Source organism: Mesoplodon bidens, assembly GCF_964165515.1.
Source record: "Mesoplodon bidens genome assembly, chromosome: 3".
In the NCBI taxonomy this organism is placed as follows: Eukaryota; Metazoa; Chordata; class Mammalia; order Artiodactyla; family Ziphiidae; genus Mesoplodon; species Mesoplodon bidens.
The window spans coordinates 96799269-96824995 of NC_138178.1; the positions used below are offsets into that span (position 1 = coordinate 96799269).

Below are 25727 nucleotides of genomic sequence, written 5' to 3' on the forward strand. Positions count from 1 at the left end.
TAAAACATCTACTCTGAAAAATAAAATGTCAAGAGAATGAGAAGACAAGTCACAGAGTAAGAGAAAATATTGTAAAAGATACCTGATAAAGGACTGATACCTATAATGTACAAAAACCTCTCTTTTCTTTATATGTGTCATATTTTTCATTAATAGCTTTCTTCTTTAGATAAAATGTACAAAGAACTATTAAAAAATCAACAATAAGAAAATAAACAACCTGATTAAAAAATGTGCCAAGGACCTCAAAAGACACTTCCCCAAGGAAGATATACAGATGGCAAATGAGCATATTAAAAGATGCTCCACGCCGTGTAAGTCACCAGGGAAATGCAAGTTAAAAATACGAGATACCACTAACACACCCAGTAGCATGGCCAATATCCAGAACACTGACAACACCAAATGCTGGGGAGGACACAGAGCAACAGGAACCCTCATTCATTACTGATGGGAATGCAAAATGGTACAGCCACTTTGGAAGACAATTTGGCAGTTTCTTATAAAACTAAGCATACTCTTCCCATATGATCCAGCAATTGTACTCCTTGGTATTTACCCAAGGGATTCAAAAAACATGTCCACACAAAAACCTGCACACAAATGTTTACAGCAGCCTCATTCATAACTGCTAAAACTTGGAAGAAACTAAGTTTGTTTATCTATTCAGTAGGCTCAATGGATACACAAACAGTGGTATATCCAGACAATGGAATATTACTCAGTATTGAAAAAAAAAGACATGAAAAAACCTTACGTGCATATTACTAAGTGAAAGGCTACATACTGTATGATTCCAACTATATGACATTCTGGTAAAGGTAAAACTATGGAGACAGTAAAAAGATCAGTGGTTGCCAGGATCTGTGTTTGAGAGAAGGGAGAGGCAAGGAGAGAAGAACAGGAAGAGAACAGAGGATTTTTAGGTCAGTGAAAAAAGCCTATATGATACTATAATGATGGATACATATCATTATATATTTGTCCAAATCCACAGAATGCACAACACCAAGAATGAACCCTACTGTAAACTATGCACTTTGGGTGATTATATGATGTATCAATGTAGGTTCACCAATTGTAACAAATGTACCACTCAGGTGGTACTTACCACTTTTTGGCCACATATTTAATTTACACACACATGCAAGTGTGCATATGTGTTTATACATATAGCTTTACCTAATTCTTTTAATAGCAGCTTAATATTCTATTGAATGGATGACTTAATTTAACTAGTCTGATTTATATATATATAGGCTTTTCCCCACCTTTTGCTGTTACAAACAATATTGCATAAATTATTCTTATACATATTTGTCTTTAATACACATGTCCAAGTATATCTGTATCAGAAATTGCTAAAAGTAAAAAGTTTGTATGCTTCAATTCAAAAAGCAATTTAAATGGATATATCCAACTCGAACCACCTACTCAGTATTAGTAGTGTCTTAAACAGGAAAGGAAGTTTAATAAAAATAGTTAATGACTGAAGAGGTTATCTCATTCCTGGCCTTGTTGCCTGCAGTTTTGAATTTTACTTTCATTAGCACTTTAATCACATGGTAGGAACATAAAGAGAAACAGAAGTATTTCAATTTTAATTATGTTGTAGGACTAAAGGACTGATGTGGGATGAAGTAAGATTTCTGGATTACTTTTTTAAGATCTTTATTTTTGGCTGCATTGGGTCTTCATTGCTGCATGCAGGCTTTCTCTAGTTGCGGCAAGCTTGTGCTACTCTTCGTTGCGGTGAGCGGGCTTCTCACTGTGGTGGCTTCTCCTGTTGTGGAGCACAGGCTCTAGGCACTCAGGCTTCAGTAGTTGTGGCTCGTGGGCTCTAGGGCACAGGCTGGATTACTTTTGCATGATTACAACCTCTCCAATGTTTTTTTTTTTAAATTTTTATTGGAGTATAGTTGACTTACAATGTGTATTAGTTTCACATGTACAGCAAAGTGAATCAGTTATACATATACATATATCCACTCTTTTTTTTAAATTTATTTTTGACTCATTTTGGGTCTTTGTTGCTGCGCGCAGGCTCTCTCTAGTTGTGGCGAGCAGGGGCCGCTCTTAGTCACAGTGTGTGCGTTTCTCACTGCGGTGGCCTCTCTTGCTACGGAGCATGGGCTCTGAGCGCGCAGGCTTCAGTAGTTGTGGCCTGTGGCTCAGTAGTTGTGGCTCGCAAGCTCTAGAGTGCAGGCTCAGTGGTTGTGGCGCACAGGATTAGCTGCTCTGAGGCATGTGGGATCTTCCTGGACCAGGGCTCGAACCTGTGTTCCCTGCATTGGCAGGCGGATTCTTAACCACTGTGCCACCACGGAAGCCCCATATATCCACTCTTTTAAAAGATATATGATATCTTTTCATGAAGAAAATGCAAAGCTTTATTGAGCACTACAGATGAGCCAAATAGAAGGATGTATTATATATTCATGGAAAAGAAGGCTAAATTTTTCTCCAAACTAATATACAGATTCAGTGCAATTCAAATACAGACTGCAAATGGATTTTTCAACAAACTTGATAAGCTAATTCTAATTTTTTTTTGGACGCACCCCACGGCATGTGGGATCCTAGTTCCCCTACCAGGGATTGAACCCACACCCCCTGCATTGGAAGGTGGAGTCTTAACCACTGGATCACTGGGGAAGTCTCAAGCTAATTCTAAATTCTGTGGAAGAGTAAACAGCTCCCCCACCCACCAACAAAAAAGAGAAGAAGAAAAAAAGTGGTAGATGCACTTGCTCTACAGATATTAAGACTTGCTATAGAGTTAAAACATCCTATAGTAAAGAAGACAACGTAGCACTGGTGCCAGGACAAACAGACCAACAGATAAGAGAGATCAGAAATAGAAACTTGATATATGACAGATATGGCACTGCCCATCAGTAGGGGGAAGAATACAATAAGTGGTGCTATTAACGATCAGTAATCCATATGGAAAAAATAAAAGTGGAACAAAAATCAGTTTGTTTTACGGACAAAACTGCAAAACTTTTAGAATAAAATCAAGAGAAAAATCTTTGAGATAAGGATGGAGAGGAGTTTTTAAAAACACCACCACGAAAAGAATGATAAATTCAACTGTATTAAATTTTGGAACATCTGTTCACCAAAACACCATAAAAAGAGTGAAAACCCACCATAAACTAGGAGATACTGGCCACGAATAAAATTCAAAGAGAAGTGTCACTGAAAATTTTATTACTCAATAACAAGTTATATAAGAGTATATGGTTAAAATTAGTTTGTAACGGAATATTCAGCGTTATTTCTCTAACCTCTCAAATACTCAAAATATATCTCTTATAGTCACAGAACACATGAATCCTATAGACTAATTTGCCCAAGAGCCTTTTTATAGCACATCAATATCAAAGGTCCATTTCTGTACACCCTAAAGAAACTCTTGCACAAGAATAGCTGAGGGGCAAGAAACTTTGTACTAGCAGTATGCCTAATAACAAAAATATGGAAACAACTAAAATATCTACTGGCAGAAGAAAAAGAAGTGGTAGAATTACCAAGAAAAGCATAAGAATGCTAATAAGCAAACACAGTCCAAGGTAAAGGTCACCTCTAGGATGAAGGCAAGGGAACAGGATTGGGGGTGCTCTTTTTAAAAAGTTTTTTGGTTTCTCAGGTATTCATTACATGTATTATTTTCTATGTATTAAATACATCATAAACCTTTGATCGTAAGACCATAATACATGTGGTCTTATCCATCTACAGTGAAATGACCTCCAGGAACTTGAAAGTAAGCGAAATTGAGTAAAAGGACTATAATGGCCTCCAGCCCTATTAGATTTAACTAAAACCTGACTGAGAGCACTAGCAGTTTGAAAGAAGGTACCTAATCCATCAACAGGATTTAAGTAGTCCATGGAAGCATAGAAAATGAGCCAAAGACAAACACTGACAATACCTGTTTAAGCACTGCTAGAGGGAAAAACCTAAACTAGTGTTAGGTGACAATTCTCCATGGGTCTCACTTCTGCAGATACAGTGAGTAGAGGTACTATCTGCCTTTGCTTCAGACTATCTTTTCAACGATGTGTGAATAGGGAACCCTTGAAAGATAGAGTATTTCTCCTTTGAAGTTAGGTTTGTTTAGTTAACGAGTATAACAAAGACACTGTGTCCCTCCCTGGCAAAAGTCAGGCAGGATTATTGCCCATTATAAAAGACTGGGGTTCCCCAAAACTCAGGGTTCCAATATTGGGATGCAAACCCACTGAGTGTGCAATATTCACATGAGCAGCTTAGCACCACCCCCATGGGACTTGGGAAGCAAGGGGAATGGACACAAACATGAAGCTCATGCCACTTTATTGTGCTGTGAGTAACAGTCCTTTGTCTCTGACCTAGCAGTCTTATGTCTTCTGGCAGCATTCATATAACTTGCTAGCTAGGGTTAAATCTCACACTCTTCATATTTCTTGACAGCAAGGAAGTAGTCTAGTCCTTTTGGCAAGGTTATTCCTCTGATGTAGGATGCTTCCAAGGTGATGCTGTTAGCATTTATTCATCTATTCTTTCATTCAACAAATATTTACTGGGTGCTTACTCTATCTTAGGAACTTCTAGATTCCTGAACGTATCAGTGAACAAACAAAAAAAGTACAAATAGGAGACAAATTGTAATCAGGAAATAAGTGTTATTAAGAAAAATAAAATAGCATAAGGATACAGTGATGGAAGCGTTGGTATTTCATTTAGAGTGCTCAGGGAAGGCTTCACAGAAGAGGGACCTGAAGTAAGGAGCAAGCTCTGGGAACATCTGGAGGAAGAGTGTTCCAGATAAAAGGAAGAGCAGATGCAAAGCCCTTGAGGCATAGATATTATTAATGTATTTAAAACGTAGGAGGTCGAGGTATTAAGGAGCTAGTGAGTGAGAAAGAATAGAAAATAAATCTGGAGACGCCACCAACAAAATCATGCACAGCTCTGTAAAACCTCTGTATGTTGCTCTAAATAGGATGTTAGACTTTTATAAAGTTTCGAACACATTTGATTTGTATCTTTTTAAAGGATCACTTTGGTTACTGTGTGAACTGATTATTAGAGTGGATGGGAAGGGTAAGAGTGGAAGTAGGGAAATTAGAAGATTATAGCAGTAAGAAATGATGACGGTCTGAGAAACATACTTTGAATGTAGTGCTTACAGGATTGCTGATTGACTGCTGATATCTACAGTATGAGATTGAGAGAGGAATGAGTCAGGATGGCTTCAAGTTTCTGCCCTGAGCAAATGTATAAGTGATATACCATTTACTTATATAGGAAACATTGGCATTAGATTTAATTAGAGTGGAGGAAGGGGGTATAATCCTAACTGAAGTTCCAATTTTGGGAGGACCAGAGAGGTTGTATGAATACATGCTATTAGCCTGGTACTTGCCCAGGTCATGTACATAGCCTGAGAATATATGTTTCTTGCGACCTTAAGTAACCTAATTAATCAGATCTATTGGCAGGGAACCATTCACAATCTGTGTCTAACTTGAATATTTCAAACTATATTTATTTGCTGTGGTATGGCTGTATTGGGACTTGCTGGAAGAAAAATTCCCAGATGATCCAGAAGGTTTTCTATTTTCTCTTTACCCCCTGCGCCCCCATATTCAAGTTTTTAAGATAAAAATAACAATTAAATTTTAGGTTTATCTAAGAATGCAAGGGCACACACTACTGAATTGATCAAGTCTGAATTTCATTAACCTTCTACCTCCTTTTTAATAAATCTGTAGTTCTACCTAAACTTCTCTTCAGTCTAGAAAAATGAAGTAATTCCTCTTTCAGTGTAATTCCTGTGTCCTTGATAAGTCTCCTTTGGGTCTGTATCAATTATTCTCTCTGTCCCAAATCTTTAACTTCTCACTTCCTTTATCCCTTTAAATTTTAAACATATTTATTTCCTTGGCCCTCCACCTTCTAGCTCCACCTGCTCTCTAAAGGAAGGCCTCTGTAGTCAAACTTTTGAAAGGAGCTCAGGCAAAAAAAAAAAAAAAAAAAGGTTGTTTCTTCTCCTGTCATGAATGCCTCCTAATCCCACTGAAACTATGCTAGGGGTATCAATTACCTTTACAGAGATGACTCCAGGATTCATCCATCCAGGTCCTTTATTGGACCATGTAATTGCAATACATTAATTAACTACTCCGTCACTTACCTTTTTAACTCTCCTTCTCAGGCTTCTGAGACATTATTGCCCTTTCCTAGTTCTCCTATCTGTGTGACTGTTCTTCTTCAACACCCTGTCTTTTAACATTTAGTGATCCTCAGTGTTCCAGCTTTGAATACTATTCTCTTACAAAGTAATTCAAACTTCTCTCATAGTTTTAATTTCCATCGTTAGATAATGACTCCCAACTTTAAGTTCAGTCCATATCTCTCCTTGAGCCTCAGATTTAGAAACAATATTTGAAGGGACAATGGTGGAGAAACTTCTAAATCTGTTCAAAGATATCAGCCAGATTCAAAAAGCTCTATAAACCCAATAAAAAAACCTAGTACCTAGGCATAGCATAATAAAACAGCGAAAAGCCAAAGACAGACAGTATTTCTTAATAGCAATGATGGAAAAGTATAGACAGTGGTGTGACATCTTTTAAAGTGGTGAAAGAAAATAAATGATAACTTAGAATGTGACAGTCAGCAAAACATCTTTCAAATATGGAGGAAATAAAAGATGTTTCCAGAAAAACGACAACAAAGATTCGCCAACAGCAATAAGCAGCCAATGATCCTACATGGTAGTATGGTAATAAACAAGGGATTAAAGAACAGCCAAAAGCATAAGTAGATGGATAAACTGAAATCAATGTTGACTGTTTAAAATATTATTTTGGGAGGTTATAAATACATACACACAGAATGAATTTCATGAGAACAACAACACAAACGGTAAATGAAGAAGAGATAAATGGCATTAAGGTACTGTAGGATCCATGCATTTTCCAGAAGTAGTTTTTAAAAAAATCAATTTAGGGTAGATTCTAAGGAGTTAACAATGAGTACTGTGATCTCTAGGATTACAATAAAAGCACTGAACTGTATTATTAATTATCTAATAAAAAAGAAAAATTAAGTAGTTAAATATACCTGAATAAGCCAAGTGGAGGAAATAATGAACAGAGAAAAATGGGGCAAACAGAAAACAAGTAAGATGTTAGATTTATACTATATCAATAATTGCAGTAAAAGTAAGTACACAAAATACTCTAAAAGACAAAAACACCCTGAGAAAAAAACAAAACCCAACTGCATATGGTTTAAAAGAGACATCTTATATATGACACATAAATGTTGAAAGTACAAGGATGGGAAAACACACACTGTGTAAACGTTAGCCAAAAGAAAATTGACGTAACCATACTAATATCAGACATAGTAGACTTTTAGGCAAAAAGTATTACCAGAGATAAGGAAGGATATTTCATAATGACAAGAGAGTCAATTCAACATAAAGGTATGACAATTATAAAATTACAAGCAATATATAATAGCCTCAAAATATATAAAGTAAGTAACTGATGGAATTAAAACAAGATGATTCTACAATCAAAGTTGGAGATTTTTAAACATACCTTGCTCGGTTACTGACAAGCAGATTTTTTTTAAAGTTACTAAGGATAACAAACCTGACCTAATATATAGAAAGAACACTGCAAACAACATCTAAGAATATGAAGTCTTTTCAAGTGCACATGGCACACGGACCTTATGTTGAGCCATTAAATAAGCCTCAACAAATGTTAACGAATGAAATCATTCAGAGTATATTCTTAGAATATCTGCAATAAAAAGAAAAGTAGAAAACCCCAAATGTTTAAAAATCAATCCATTTCTGAATAATAATGAAAATATGGCATATCATCATTTTTCCAATGACTAATGTCAGAAGCAGGGTAGTACACAGCAGTTGACTGCACTATTCATTCAACTTCTAGTATGTTTGAAATTTTCCATAAAAAAGGAATAAAAACCAAAATCCTGTAAAAAGCCTTTCTAAAAAGAATTAGAAAATCAGCATAGTCCTGTATCTGTTAAAGAAATCGATCTGTAGCTCAAAAATCATCTGATAAAGAAAATTCTGGGCTCAGATGGCTTCACCAGGAAATTCTACCAAACATTTAAGAAAAAGAACAAATTTTAAACTTTTCCACAAACTGCAAAAAAGAAACACTGCCCAGTTTGTTTCATGGAGTTAGCATATCTTGATTACAACACCTGCCTGGGATTTTATGGGAAAAGAAAATTATATGCCAACCTCTTTCATGAACACAGACATAAGAATCCTAGATAAAATATTATTAAACCCAATTTTATGTATGCATATGTTTATATGTGTATGTATAATGAGTATTATATGGCAACCAAGATGGGTTTATTCCAAGACTGCAAGGTTGCAAACCAATTATTACAATTTACCAATCAACAGGATCAACAAGGAAAAAAATTAGAATCATCTCAATTACTGCAGAAGAAGCATGTCATAAAAAACTTAGTAATGTGGGAATAATAGATACCTTAATCTGTTAAAAGGATCTATGAAAACATACAGCAAATATCATAGTTAATGATGAATGCAATGAATATAGAAAGCTTTCCCCTGAGATAAGGAACAAAATAAGAAAGTCAATCCCCCTTGCACTATAAGTCCTAGCCAGTATGACAAGAAACAGACATTTAAAAAATTTACAGATTTTAAGTACAGAGTTAATAAATTAATTTAACAATGTCTCTGGATATAAGATCAATTTACAAAATATACTTATAATAATTAAATACCTAAATAAACTTACAAAAATTAAATACCTAAGAATAAATCTAACAAAAGATAAATGAATGAATTTACCATTTCATGGATTAGAAGATTCAGTATTGTCAAGATGTTAACTTCCTCCAAATTAATTTATGAATGCAATACAATGTCAATCAAAATTCTAGGAGTTTTGTGGAAATTGATAAGCTGACTCTAAAATTTACATAGGTCAAGAACAACAAGATCTTAAAGGACAAAGCTGGGGGACATAACTCCCAGATCCCAGAAATATTATATAACTACTGTTATTTTAAAAGTGTGGTACCGGTATAAAAATAGACAAATAGGCTAAGGGAACAGAACAGAGAATAGAAATAGATCCACACACATACAGTCACATGACAAAGCTGAAAATGCAATGTACTTGTTTCAGAAAGCATAGATTTTTTTACTATATGGTGCTGGATCACTGGCTATCCAGATTTGGGGGTTGTGGTGCAGGGAGGGAACCCTTGACCTCCTAATCTTATACCACTTACAAAAATCAAACATGAAAGAAAAAATAATAAAGTTTCTGAAAGACAACATAAAATATCTTCATGGTTTGGTGAGGATACTCAAAGATTTCTCATACATGACACAAAAAGCACTAACCACTGAGGGAACAATCACTAAATCACTCTTCTATTAAAATTAAGAACTCTTATTCAGCAAAAGACATTATTAAGAGAGTGAAAAGACAGACCACCAGAGAGAAGATATGTGCAATATATATATCCAACAAAGGACTTATTTCTAAAATAAACAAAAAGAAAATGCCTATAAATCAATAAGAAAAAGACAACTCAATATTAGATGTGCAAAATACTTGAGTAGGTACTTTACAAAAGAGAATTTCTAAATGGTCAATAAGCATATAAAAAAAGGTGCTCAACAGCAGTAGTAATCAGGAAAGTATAAACTAAAATCAGAATAAAATACTACTTTACTTCCACTAAGTGACTAAACTGGGAAAAAACGGGGGGGAGGGGAAAGGGGGGGTGCAATACCAGTATTCAGGAAAATTCCCACGACTAGTGGGAATGTAAACCTGGTACACCACTTTGGATTTTTTTGTTTTTAAGTAAAAGTGACACTCCATAAAAATGTACTGTGTTTAACCTGTGGTTTCTTGTGTCTTCTGGCACATGAATGTGTGCCCAGGTTTGTGAAGCAACAAACAAGATTTAAGTCCAAGGTGGTTTGCAGGACATAAAACCCCGACAGTCTGGCTCTTGTTCTCTTTGCCTCTCTTTTTCACCCTCCATGTTGTTTTCCCCCTAGATCATGCATACCTCTACTCATACTGTTCCCTGCTATGGACTAAATGTTTGTGTCACCCCTGCACCCCCCCAAATTATATGAAACCCAAACCCCCCAATGTGATGCTGTTTGGAGATGGGGCCTTCAGGAGGTAATTAGGTCATGAAGGGTGTGGTCCTGGTATGATAGGATTAGTGCCCTTTATAAGAGACACCAGAGAGCTTGCTCACTTGGGCGTTCTCTGGCACTGAGACAAAGCGGCTGTCTGTAATCCAAGAAGAGAGCCCTCACTAGGAATCAACCATGCTGGCACCCTAACCTTGGGACTTCCAAGCGTTCAGAACTGTGAGGAAAAAAACCTGTTATTTAATCCACCCAGTTTATGGTATTTTGTTATGGCAGACTATGCTGACTAAAATTCCCTCTGTTTAAAACATTCATCCCCTCGCTCCTCCTATGTTTTCCCCCTCAATTTTCATCACCAGCCCCACCCTCTTCAATTAGTTAACAATTTTTCTCACCCTTGAAAAGTTCAGGTGTATCTTAAGAAAAAACACAAACTCTCATCTTCCACAACGACTTCAACACCCCTATCCTGTGCTTCCATATCACTATGAGCACGTATCTATTACGCCACCATAAACTCTTTTAGAACAGAGACTATGGTTTATGTTCCTTTGTATCCCTCTACTGGATAATGAAAATGTAACTAACACCTTTTCCCCTTTATCATCAAAAAATTTAAAGTCAAATTTATGACTCAATTATTACACCTGTATAGGACATTATGACATGTATGTATTGTCTCATTCTGGATTTGATTCATTATAAATCTTATTCTCCTGGGTTTCTGTTGTTCTTTGACTGGTAAAGGGCAGATGGTCCTAATGTTCTCATCTAACACATCCAATTTCTATAAATATGAATAATATATTGAAAAATATTTATTTTCTCACCTGATTGGCTTGGCTTTGCAGGTAGACTCTTCTGGCATTCAGATCTTCAAAGGGAGAAGGTCTTGAGCTTCTGTAAGGCTCACTGGTTATAACTGTCTCTTGCTGGAAAAGATGATCTTTCACTAGAGAACTGGAAGTATCCTCTTCAGTTGCCTAATGGGAACAATCCCCAACTCATTAGTTACCAGAATGTAAAAAACAACAACAAAATAAGATACTTTCACTCTAACAAGAATTTAGCAAATCAGTAAAGTATGTACCACCACCATCAGTGTGTATGGCAATTCCCCAAAGTCAAATGTGCGTTAGGAAGCCATGACAAAATAAAATAATATGAATTTTAAAAAATCAACTTTATAAGCAAAATGGACTTTCTTAAAAAAAATAACATAGGAAGAATTAGAAGGCTATCCATGCCAAGTGAGAAAGATATCTAATTACAATAAAGCTGTTAATTATAACTAAAAGTGATATATGTAGACAGAAAGTGAAGAAATTATGAGGAAGAAAATACAAATCAATAAAATTATTACTTTGCAAGTTTTTTTTTAAAGAACTTTTTTCTTTTTACACAGCACCAAGGACTGTGCTGTGTGATATGAGGGATCGAAGAAGGAAGACAGTAGTCTACGTAATTTTAAAAGTAATTGAATGAGTGAATTAATTAATTAGGCTAAACTTGCTGATTATTTAGAAGGATTCAAATCATATACAAGACTCAGTGAAGGAGATATGCTCAATCAACGACAGTCACTAACAAAATGCTCTTGGAATTTCATAAACAATATTTCTGTGAAATAAATGTTGAATAAGTGAAACTTAGCACATTACAAAACAGAAAGTCCTGAAAAGGTTTTGTTTCTTTTTTTTTTTTTTTTTTTTAAGAAATGAGATAACTCTTTGCTGTTATTTTTCCCGTTAGTATATAATTATTTGGGAAGAAAAAGTGACAGCCAACTAAAATGACAGAAATACCTTTACTGGCTCATTCTAAAGTAATTTAGAGTAATCATTATAGGGCTAATAATTTTAAAGGTAGAAACACAAGCTTTTTTATGAAAATAAAAAACATTAAAATTTGGTATTACTTCTAATATTAAGCAATAAAGTTCATAAAAGTTATGGCTAAGATATTATAAATTTATAAATGCATGTTCCGGTCCTTCCTCCAAAACAAAGAAGCTTTGTGACATTTAATTTTTCTGGAACTCAGTTTTTTCAATTAAATAATTATAATACGTATACTGTTTTATGACATGGATTGCCATTAAGGATTTAGTGAGATGATAATATACGTGAAAATGCTCTGAAAACTAAAAGCTGTTATTTTATCAGGAAGCAATTAAACTTTAAAAAATGTATCTGAGAGTCTACTGTCACTTAAAACTATATATGTCAAAACCAGTTAATTGTTATTTTTAGCTAATTTTCCTAATAGTTGTATCAATGTGTTATGACAGTTAATGCTAAGTTATTGGAAAGGAGGTGGCTAAATAATGGTATTCAGCAAACATTCTTTCAAAATTAATGATCAAAATTGGGAAGAGTAAAAAGAATTCAGGAAACATATTTATTTGTTCCAGGAAGTTTTCAAAATAAATGACCCAAGTAATTGTCAACAATCATAAGCAAACTGAATAGAAGAAAACAACAATAACAACAAAAAGGTTTAGAGAAAGGGCCTAGGTTGGAACCTTGTCTTATACAACTTAGGTATGAAATTTAAGCAATTAACTTCTCTAAATCACAGCTCCTTTTTATTATAAACTGGGTATAGTATTTGTATTAAAAATCTCAGGGCTAGTTGAGGTACTCAAGAGATTAAAAACTATAAACAAGCATAAACTGTATTAGTAGTGATCATAAAGTAATTATGCTTTTAATGGTGACAACTATTTTGATCAGGTTGTCTTTACTGTATTCTAATCTAACTGAGAAGTCATTTAAGAATTGTAAAATATAATAAAGCTTACTTAAAAATCTGTATCTGAACAAATACAAAATGTTTACATGACCCAGTGTTTTACTGTACTGACTTAGGTTAATTCTACTTACATTAAACAGTAATAAATTTCATTTTGATTAAAAATAAATACATTATTTTTAAAGGGAAATATCAAAAGTATTGTTTCATTATTAAACAAATAAAATATATATAGTATTTGGCTAATAAATGATTTAGTTCAACTTAAAAATGCTTACCAAAATACCTGGAATTAACCTATTAATTAGAAATACTGGGACTTCCCTGGTGGCACAGTGGAAAAGACTCTGCACTCCCAATGCAAAGGGTCCGGGTTCAATCTAGATCCTACATGCATGCCGCAACTAAGAGTTCCCATGCCACAGAGAAGGAGCCCATGAGCCACAACTAAGACCTGGTGCCATCAACTAAATAAATAAATATTTTTTTAAAAAAGAAATATTTCATACTACACAGTGAATTTATAACTATACACCTAAATGTGTCTCAGCTAATAAAATAACTAAAATATCTTTCAGGTGTCTGATATGGTAAAAATAAACAAACCAACCCTCACTGTTTGAAAATGTAGAGTCTACAATCTACAATAAGGGACATATTATCCATGAATTGTGAGAAACTAACATTTTTAGAGAATCCTAAACAGGAAAAGAGCATTTTCCTACTACCTAACCATGTCTCTTTCAGCAACTTTAAATTTAGGTGTATATTAAGTTGACAAAGTATTAAAACAAGTGGTGATAAGGAAAATGGTCATTCTCATTCACTGCTTATTCTATACACAGGAGGAAAATCTGGACCATTTCTGAAAAACAATTTTAGTAAAATGTATCAAAAGCTTTTAAAACATTCACACATTTTGACCACTTATTCAATCTAGTAAATAAAAAAATGTACTAAATGGAAAGAGCTTTAGGCACAAAATATTTTTCTCGGAATTTTTTTAATAGTAAAAATGAAGAAATAACCTTAATGTCCCAAATTAAGGGAATGGTTATGTAAATTATGGTATGCCCACTTAATGGAATGAGTGGTCATTTGAAATTAGGTTTATGAATAATACCTACTTTGTGGAGAACTGTTTAACGTTAAAAAATCAGTATATAAAATTTTATTTATAGTATTATAACCATAAAAAGATGAAAGGTTAAATAAAAGGATATAAAATGAATGTTAATATTATTCCTTGATGGTATGATTATGAATGATTTTCCAATTTTTCTAGAGCTTATTTACTTTTATAAGGGCGATTTCTTTTAAAATCTAGGTATATATTTTCCCCTTTCTTTTGATATATAGTCATAATATTTAAAAATACAATACAATTATATTCTATCAAAATAGTCAAGTAGGGCCTCCCTGGTGGCGCAGTGGTTGAGAGTCCGCCTGCCGATGCAGGGGATACGGGTTCGTGCCCCGGTCTGGGAGGATCTCATATGCCGCGGAGCGGCTGGGCCCGTGAGCCATGGCCGCTGGGCCTGCGCGTCCGGAGCCTGTGCCCCGCAACGGGAGAGGCCACAACAGTGAGAGGCCCGCATACTGCAAAAAGAAAAAAAAAAAAAAAAAAAAAGTCAAGTAATTCAACTGACTAATGAACCAGTCACTTGCTTTTTGGCATAAGTAGATTCCTCCCTCCACCCCCTGCCACTCTGTATTTGAGATAATAAACTGAGACATTGTTCAACCCTTGCCCTAAACCCTTCTGGATTCATGCAGAATATCTCTTTTGGTCAGTAAAATAAAATAATTTCTAAACAAGCTACTCTTCTGGTTGTCTTTCAAATCCATTTTCTCTTCTCCATATCCACTTACCTACTCTCTTAACGCAAGCTCTCATTATCCTTTTTTGTCTCTCTTATTTTAGTAGGTTTCTAAGTGATCTCCTTGTTTCCAGTCTTGTGAAAGGCTAGGCATGCAAATCTGTTGGTTTTTCTACTCAGAACCCTTCTAAGGTATCCAATTATCAAAGCTCTATTGGGGAACCCTGTACACACTGGAGAATAGAGGGCCGAGAATCATTATTGTCTGAGGAACGCTTTCAAGATACATAATTTACACAATCCATAGAAATGGGCTCTCTCACCCCAGAAGCACTGAGGTACAAGACAAAGTCCAATTTTATTTCACAGGAAAAAGAAACAGACAATAAATACATGAAAAGAAGATGATGGACTTCAATTAAAGACTTAAAAATGTGATGCCAATTTTTTATACAGACTAGAAAAGATGGAAATATAATAATACTCAACACTGGCAAGGGTATGGAGAAATAGGATATTCTGCACTGTTGGTGGGACTGCATTTCTTCTTTGAGAAAGTGATCGTATATACAGATACATACACACACAAATAATCATGGTAGCACTCTTTTTAACAAAAAAAGAAAAGGAGAAAACATCCTATGGCTGTATCAGCACAGGACTGGTTAAAAAATTATGGTATACATATATGATAGAATTCTAAAGGCCATTAAAAAGATGTGTATGCAGTACTCACAAGATATTGCTAAATGCAAAAAAGCTAGGGACAGAACTGTCAGTATGACATGATCCTATCTGTCAAATTGATAGGATGGATGAATAGGTTTTTTAAAATTTTATCAGTTTAAGGAAGGATATACACCAAACCACTGATATTTCCCTTAGGAAATATTTTATATAAAGGACTATAGACATAATAATATAAAGGTAATAAAGTGAATATGTGTATACTTATCACCCAACTTAAGAAAGAAATAACCAAGACAACAAATATTATATTATCAAGACAACAAATAATAGCATCCCCCACCTCTACCACTTGGATAGGTGAATATTATCTTGAAGTAATTGTTTATTTTACAATTTCTTACTGTTCTTTACAGTTTTACCACATAAGTATTATTCCTAAACAATATTTAGTTCTAGATGCTTCTGAATTTTGACTGATATCATGCTATTTGGGACATTTTGGAACTTGCTTTTTTTGCTCATTTTTTTTCATGAAACTTATTCATGTTGATATATGTAGCAATAGCTCACTCATTTTCACTTCTTTGTAGTGATGATAGCTAACACCTATTAAACATTTTCTATGTAGCAGACATTGTCTCAAGTACTTTACATGGGTTAACTCATTTAATCCTCACAACAACCCTTCGAGCTAGTTAGCATTATTATCTCTCTATTCCACAGGAAGAAACTAAAGCTCAAAGACATTATGTAACTTGCCTAAGATAAAACACTTAATTTTTTGCTATTTCAAATAAGGGTGCTAAGAACATTCTTCTACAGGCCTCATGATACATATATACAAGAATTTTTCTGGTACATATCCAGGGGTGGAAATGCTAGATTATAAGATACACGTATGCTCTGATTTATAAAATAAAAATTATTTTCCAAGGTGGTTTTAACAATTCACATATCCACAAGCAATGTTCTATATTCTCACTAAGACTAGGCATTATCACAACTTTCACTCTTATTTATGGATATGCTATTTAATTTCTATGATAATGGACTAGTCTTACTAAAAATTACATAGTGTTTTCTTTTCATGAACAAGAAATTTTGGGAATGAACAAAAGAAGTAACAAATGAATGCATAGGTTTGTTACTTTACCATGGCTCCTACTCTACTGTTTCATCATCTCTTTTTGCTTCAGATGTACTGTTTCTCTCCAGTACTGTCTAACATTTCACACTTCTGATTCTTTGTACATGTCATTTCCTCTACCCACAAAGACTATCTTCAATTTTTCCACTAGAAAAACTCCTTTTTAGAGTTTGGGATTAACATATACACAGTACTATATATAAAATAATCAACAAGGGCCTACTATATAGCACAGGGAACTCTACTCAATATTCTGTAATAACCTTTATGGGAAAAGAATCTGAAAAAGAATGAATGTATGTATATGTATAACTGAATCACTTTGCTGTACACCTGAAGCTAACACAACATAGATCAACCATACTCCAATATAAAATAAAAATAAAATAAAGAACTCCTTAACATCATCCATAAACTCCTCAAAAAGTCTGTTAATCCACTCCAAAGTTACTCCCTCCTTTGAACTTCCTCAAAAATACTTATATCTATCACCCTATATTCTAAGTGTTCTTTTATTTGTATTTTTCCCATGAGCCAGTAATGACAGACTTTCCCTCTGTTTTATTCCTAGAGCTTAGAACTATACCTGACATATAGTGAGTACCCTATAAATAATCAGTGATATGCAAATAACCACAAGTCAGATCACATTATATTAATATAGACCCCTGGGAGTAAATCTGGCAATAGAAAAAAATGTAGCAAAAGAACTCCTTAAAACAACAATGAAAAGTCTTCACCCACAAAAGAAATAATTTTAATAACTGTTAAAAGTTCAAATTACACAAAAAATTCTTCACACCCCCCTAGCACCTATTATTATTTGACATATATCTTTCTAGACTTCTTAATACATATATATATGTTTATAGTCTATGTATAATTTGATTCCATTTATATATTTAGGTCTATCCATGTAGTGCTTTCTTTTACCACAAAACATACCATGAACCTCTCTCCCTGTGTCAATATATAAAGATGTACCCTGTGCTTTAAAATGGTTGCAAAGAAGTTCAATATTTGTATTCAACTCGAATTAGAGGCATTTAAATAGCTTCCAATTTTTTGGTCATATACATTGCAACGCACCTCCTTATAAATACATCTTGGTGCACTGGTAGTATTATTTCCTTAGGATTAATTCCCATTAATACTAGAGAGTATAAGCTACCCTCTAGCAAACTTATGTGCCCTTTGAAAACCTCTCAAGAAAGACTATTTCCTCACATCTCTACCCACACCGGGCCTTATCATTTAACTATCTCTGCCAAACTCATATAAGAAAAAAATTTTAATTGTTATTTTATAAAAAAGATTATTTGTACCATTTCCATTATTAACATTAATAGTAGCCAAAACATTTTTTAAAACTTGGATCAGACTGAGTAAAAAGTATTCTGGCTTAGTCAAACTTGAATGTTTTTTTTACTGGATTACAACTCTTTAAATGTAACAATTACTATGAGAAAGGGGGTGTAATCTCGTTAGGTGGTGGAAAATGCCAAAAAATCTTCCACGAGAGCAGAAAATCTAATGTATGATATGCACAAAGGATGTACATACATTTGCATGAGCTCCAGCTTTTAAAAAGTTGTCTATAGCAGTAATATACATCCACATTCGATGCTTTTAGTACTGTGCTGGCATTGGCTCATCTGTATTACCTAAAAAGTAAACCATGCCAATGTTTCACGTACAGTGGAAATCTGTTCCACTCTCAGAGGCTGGTATAATAATTATTCTTCTATGGTTGCTCAGAGATTGTTTAGCTTTTTATTTCTCCAAGACTATTACAGCAATTTTGTGTGTAGAGGCAAAAGGATGCAGTATAAAGTAATAAAATAATTCTAGCTGTAGTTCTCTTTCAGAACATAAGTCTAGATGACAGCTGTAGAGAAAATAAATACAGATTTTGCTTTTCTCCTTCCTTTGTCCCTTCTCTCTATATTAATTCTGAGGCAGAGAAAACAGTGTTGTCCTGTAAACTTTTTAAAATGTATGATTTCCGGGCTTCCCTGGTGGCGCAGTGGTTGAGAGTCAGCCTGCCAATGCAGGGGACACGGGTTTGTGCCCCAGTCCGTGAGGATCCCACATGCCGCGGAGTGGCTGGGCTCATGAGCCATGGCCACTGAGCCTGCGCTCTGCAACGGGAGAGGCCACAGCAGTGAGGGGCCCGCATACCACCCCAAAAATAAATAAATAAATAAATAAAATGTATGATTCCCCATAAACAATATAGTGCAAAAAAAAGTGATATCACAGTCTATCAGTTGCTCCAAACTTTCATTCTTGTAGTTGTATATCACGAATCACAGGTTTGAACGTGTGACTGGGTCATATTCAACAAGAGCAGTTTTAAATAATTATATTATTAGTTTACTTTAGCATGATGAAAAAATTTTAGATTTTTTTGGTAAAGAAATCTTATATTTTAGTATTGCATATGTTAAAAATGCTATCAAAGCTATTCTTTTGGTATTTAAAACTATACAAATTATGCAAACTCGGAAAGCACAGAAAAGAAAAAAAATTACTAACAATTCTACAAGCCCAACAAAATCACTATTTACACTTTGATGTAGCAGCCAGTAGCAATGCATTTTATATTTGACCACCAATGTTTCCTATTCTGTTTGCTAGATTTCTTTAGTTACTTTTTATTAGTTTAAGAATAAACTAAACCTTGAATTTTCAATTTTGCATGTCTGTGAGCTTTGTCTAAAAATACTAATAGCATATATAGTATTTTGTTTAGGCAACCTGAACACAGTAATCAGTGATGAAATAATATGGAAGGCATATGAGAAAAGTACCAACATATAATGTCCAACAAAAACAAAAAAGAAAAACAAGTCCTCCACCTTATTAATCAACAGAAACTACCCTTTAAATGAAAAGTTAGTTTGGCTTAAATGTGGTATTAGGTTTTCAGGGATTGTTTATTGTCTGTAAATCTGTTTTTCAGTTAATAGGCAGGCAATAGTTGCATAGTTCCTGCTAACTATATAAATCTTTAGACAATCCTTTAATTGGTAAATCTATTTCTAGGATTTTATCCTAAGGTCACATTCAGAAGTACCAACAAAAATTAATGTACAAGACTGTGGAAAATAAAGTAAATGTTCAACGAAACATGAATGGTTAAATAAACTGTAGTATAGTTACACAATATAATGGCAAAATTCAAAGACTCTGAAATCAGACTGTGTGGGTTCAAATTTTATGATTTGTACTACTTAAATTCCAACCACCACTATCACTACCATTACCAATACAAACAAAAATCCTATCAAAACCACAATCAAAATGGAGAAGAGACTGATTCTGATGGTACTTTTAAAAAGAAGTATGTATTTGAATATAACATGCAAGAACAAAGGAAAACTTAAGCAGAAAAACCCAAAGTCTTAATAGCAATTACCACTAGGTAGGGATAAATGATTCCTGATTTCTTCTTTATAATTTTCTAACTAACCAAATATTCTACATGAAGGTTAGTTTAAAAGTCAAGGAAAAATTAAATAGTGACAAAATATTATGCAAAAAGATTATATAGAGTTTTTTTACTCCCTTATTAGATAATTAAACTCAATCTAAAATATATAAAGGTTACAGGAACTTAACTATAAGGTAGGATGGTGGGAGATCACAGTAATATAAAATCCACTTTGCTAGCTAAATAAATTTCTATCCATTAACTTAGTTTTCAGATATAGAGCCTTATTAAAATGTTACTACCTCTGAAAATGAGTACATGAACAATTCATATCCCCCTTGACTAAAGCAAATGACTTTGAACAATAAATGTAAATCACAATCCTTTTAATCATTTGGCTCAAAAATGACCTTAATTATAAAAAAGAGTAAGTTAGCCAAGTATTTCTCTGTGGCGAAGAGAAAATATGATACCTTTTCACTTCAGATCAATTAGGTGTCACCTTTCTTCTGCCCCAAAGCATGGAATCTGAGATCTTTTCCTCTTATAATCACAAACCAATCGTGAGGTGAGTTTTATGGGTTTTGTTAGCAATCTAGCCTATCTGAACAATAAGAACTGTTACGACTAAAAACTCTGGTTGGAAAAACACTGTAAAAATAATCTTAAAGCAAATGTAAGCTAACATTAAAACAAAACAAAAAACCCCACCTAACCGGCTCATTAAAATAGTTAAATAAAGAAACCAAATGAAGAGAACATTCATACCTTACTGCTGCTTAGGTTTGTTTTTTTTTTTAACTCCTTAATTTTGAAGATTTTTCTTCAAAAAACCTTTCCTACCAACTATGTATATGGTCAAAACTTTACTAAACATCAGGGATAAAAGATGAGCAAAATATGATTTTAAATCCAAATAATGATGTTATGAAACCTTTCAAAGACATGTATGAAATAGAAAGGTAAATATCTTTCTGATGATTTATGATACTGATAAAGATACTGAATTGCTGAAAGCTGAAAGTTGTCTACCAGCAAATAATCAAATGTTTAGCATAGTTATTGGAACAGAACAGGTACTCAAATATTTACTGAATGAATTAACAAGTACTCAAAATGGAGAGGATTTCCACTCTGATATTTAAAGTCTTAAAGACATTTATGATCTAACTAACAGTCATTACTTCCTTGGGGTTAAAATAATTAGAGAATGGGTTATTCTTTTAAAGCCATTTTAGTTGTCTTTGCAAATAATCACTAATAAAGTAAACCTGACATAACCACTATCATTAACTACAGTCAACTTGCACTCAAAATAATTTCAAAATGTTTATGTATGTCAAGCCCATAGGTGGATTACAAAACAATAATGTACTTTGTTCCTAATAAAGTGGTTAACTGAATTAGAATACTTTATAACCTCCAATACATTCCAAAATAAGAATGATGTATGTGAAAACTTTAGCATATCATGAAATAAATGGTACTAAAGTAAACTTAAGAGTTTTCTTTGGCAGTTTAATTCTGTAAGTTGATTCTTTTTTAAAAAATTTCACATTTTGCTAGCATCTCAGTATCTCCCAGCCCCTTGTGGTATAATTAAGGTTAATATATTATACATACATAATCGGGCTCAGAATTTTTAAAACTAATACGAATTGTGTTTTTTTCTACCTGAACATACTTTTAGTTGTAAAGGGGCTATGAAACCAAGATATAATACAATCTTCTATTGAAAAATGGAATTTAACCTAAGCTAGATGTATCATCTAAAAAAGTTAAGAATGGGAGCAAGATAAAATGAACATGATTATAAATGTTAGCTTTCATTCTACTCATCTTCCTTTTCTGCTTATGTATTGGTTAGCTGTTGGTGCGTAACAAATTACCACAAAACTGCAGCTTCAAAGAACATTTACTCTCTCATAGTTTCTTTGAGTAAGAAATTTGGGAGCAACTTAGCTGAATGGTGTTCCTTAAGTACAGTTCCTCTCGTTGTGAGGACCCATGAACTAAACAGACAAATTATCTGCCCCACACACAACCAAAATACAATGGTAGGACAGGCAGAGGATAACTGTTATAAAACTTCTGGTTCAGAATAAGAGAAAATGGAGTCACTGATCCAAAGTAATTCTGTAATCAAGGTGGGAACAGGTTAGAAGTTCCTTGAATATGGGAATAATTCTCCATAGCTCTTGGCTCTGCCCTTTGAGATTTTGGTTCTATTTCTGTGTTATCTTTCCGTTTTATGAAAGGAAGTCTATGTTTACATGTAAAATGTTTTTCAACCTGCTTCCTGCCAGTAAAATTTTGGGGATCCAAGGGGACACTCCTCAGACTGGTAATATTTCTACCAATTAACTATTTTGAAAACTTTGTGGGTCTCTTGGGAATCTTACTGGGATTCACTCTGTTAGACAAAAAGCACAGTCACAATTCTGAGACAAACTCTTCTCTACTTTAAATTTCTGCTGAGGACACCCTTAATCTGCTTTAAGCCCTCTTACTTTGATTGAAAGGTTCTCTGAGGCTCACATTACATCTTTGTGAGGTTTTAACAAAGGATTTTATAGTCACACCACTGGCTTCATCTTTAGACAAACCTATTCTGAGAGTGCCCAGGATATGATCTTTGCCTGGAAGCTGTTTCCTAACTTTAGCATAGCTTGACATATTGAGAGGAGGAGAATTTTCAAAACCAGCAAGTCCCGGTTCTTTTTGTTTGTTTAGGATCCCTTCCTGAGCCTATTTCTCCCATCCACTGCTTTACCATAACCAGAAGTAGGACATTTTCTACTTCACTTATTACTACAGGTGACAGTATTGCTAAACTTTCTGCTACTATATAACAGTGATTTCCTTTCTTTCAGTTTCCAATATGGTGTTCTTCATTTTCATTTAAGACCTCATCAGTAGTCTCCTCAAAGGCTTAACTTTAAGCTTCCATCTACTGTCCCCAAGTTCAAATTATATGCCACATTTTGAAGTATTTGTTATGGCAGCACCGCATTATGGGTAGCAAAATCTCTGTTAGTAACCAATTACCCCAAACCTAGAGGCTTAAAATAACATTTGTTATTTTACAGTTTCTGTAGGTCATGAATTCAGGAACAGCTTAACGAGGTGGTTCCAGCTCACAGTCCCTAGGGAAGTTACAGTTAAGACATCAACCATGACTGCAGTCATCTGATGGCTCATTTGGAGGGGAATGACCTGCATCCAAGATGGCTCATTAACATGTTTATTGTCACAAAACTTCAGTTCCTCGCCACAAGGACATCTCCATAGAGTTGCTTGAGTGTCCCCATGACATGGCAGTTGGCATCCTCCAGTACAGGGATCTAAGAGAGCCAGAAAGAAGCTGCAATATCTTTTATGGCCTACCTTTGGAAGTCATACTCTCGTCATTTCTACCATATGCTCCTTATTAAGAAACAACCCAGTAAGTATAGCGCCCACTCAAGGGGAGGAGAATAAAATTCCACCAAAAGGAATATAATTTAAGAATCTATTTTAAAAACACCACAATAAGTGAAAACCAAGAACTAAAACTTGATATAAAAATTGCTCAGGGCTTCCCTGGTGGCGCAGTGGTTGAGAGTCTGCCTGCCGATGCAGGGGACGTGGGTTCATGCCCCGGTCCGGGAAGATCCCACATGCCGCGCAGCGGCTGGACCCGTGAGCCATGGCCGCTGAGCCTGCGCGTCCGGAGCCTGTGCTCCGCAACGGGAGAGGCCACAGCAGTGAGAGGCCCGCGTACGGCAAAAAAAAAAAAAAAAAAAAAAAAAAATTGCTCTTAGTGAAATTACACTTACATGGAAGCCTATTTTAGAGTCTCTAGTGACAATGCACATTTTCTATTTTATTATGAAAATAAAAACCAAGCAAGTGCTTCAGTGTATAATGAAGCTAAAATATAAATAACTCTTTTAGGTGTGTGTGTGTACGTGTGGGAGAGCGTGCTTGTGTGTGTGTGTGTGTGTGTGTGTGTAACCTGTTGGACTGGGGGCAGTGGAGAGACCTTACTATGAAGCAGAGATCCCAAGGAGCTAACAACAGATTAACTACTCTTGTTGCTTTGGTTATACAGTAATTCTCTTTACTAGCCATTGATGGCAATATGCACAAAGTCTTGCAAACAATTAAGTCCTGTAAAAGTTTTTCCTCTATACAGTGCTATATATAGAAATGAAGTAAAACCAAAGCAGAATGCTAAAAAATTCTTTTTAAAGTTGAATTTTAACCAAATTTACTCTCTTCACAGGAGCAATTCAGAAAATGTTTCCCCATTTCCAGCTCCATATTCTCATTGATACCAGAACAGAACTTTAGGAAACACTTAACTATAAAAAGTATACTTATTTTGCATTTTATTACTTATTTCTTGTACCTAATTAACTGAAACTCAGTTTTTAAAATAATAATTAACCATCAATAAAATAAACAGATTCATATATTAAAACACAAATAAGAACTCTTAAATGTACAATAAGGATAATGGGTTAGGATACATCTATTGAAAACAAATTAGATAGATACAAAAAAGATTAAAAATTGTAAACTTGAAAAAATATTTAAGGTCACAAAATATCATTATGTATTTAAGTGAAGAAAAAAAAAGCTACAGAATAATGATATCATAATAACACATGTGTACCCATTTATTTGTCCAGAAAAAAGCTCACAGGCTATATTTAAAAATACATATGGGACTTCCCTGGTGGTCCAGTGGCTAAGACTCTGTGCTCCCGATGCAGGGGGCCCGGGTTCGATCCCTGGTCGGGGAACTAGATCCCACATGCTACAACTAAGAGTTTGCATGCTGCAACTAAAGATCCCATTTGCCGCAACTAAAGATCCTGCATGCAGCAACGAAGATCCTACACGCGGCAACAAAGATCTTGCGTGCCGCAGCTAAGACCTGGAGCAGCCAAATAAATAAAAAAATATTTTAAAAAATATGTATGATGGTTATCATGGATGGTAGCATATCTATGTTTTATTTTTTGAACTTTGCTATATTTCTCAAATTTTCAGAAATAAAAACCATTTTTATTTTCTGATTATAAATGTACATAAAACATTTTGCCATGTCCTTTAGGTGATGACTATTTTTACAATAATATGAATAACTGATTATTAATACAAGGTATACATATAAATTTGGTTTCTTTCACTATTCTCCTAAAAGTATTAACACTTTAGGAAATTAAAAGTACTAAAAAGAAAGCTATTTAGCTCAGAATCCCACAATCCAAAAGTAACAAAATTATTTAACATTTTAGCTGAGTAACAATGGATAACAACACCATACAATTATGTTTTTACTACTCAATACACTCCAAGTAAATTAATAATAAAATTTTTAGTGGTCACATGATAAAGATACCTTAATTAATTCAACCATTTCCATTCCATTTAGATAGCTTATTTTTTATTATCAATATGTCATAAACACACACACCCAAAAATCTGTGTATACAAATTTTTTGTGTATCTCTATTTCCTTAAATTGATTCACTGGATCAACAGGTATGAATATTTCTCTTTTTTTTTTAAGATTTTTTTAAAAAATGTGGACCAATTTTAAAGCCTTTATTGAATTTGTTACCATACTGCTTCTGCTTTATGTTTTGGCTTTTTGGCCACAAGCTATGTGGGATCTTAGCT

General features: G+C 34.2%; 1 protein-coding gene across 2 annotated transcripts in view; it reads right to left on the bottom strand.

Moving 5' to 3' along the window:
* Positions 1-25727, bottom strand: part of SPRED1 (sprouty related EVH1 domain containing 1) — a gene marked incomplete at its 5' end in the record, with an annotated part of 122679 nt that overhangs the window by 19814 nt on the left and 77138 nt on the right. For both annotated transcript variants that reach the window (XM_081229625.1, XM_081229624.1), the window contains one exon: positions 11038-11190. In XM_081229625.1, the coding sequence (XP_081085751.1) occupies positions 11038-11190 (153 nt within the window). The remainder of the gene's footprint in view (positions 1-11037; positions 11191-25727) is intronic.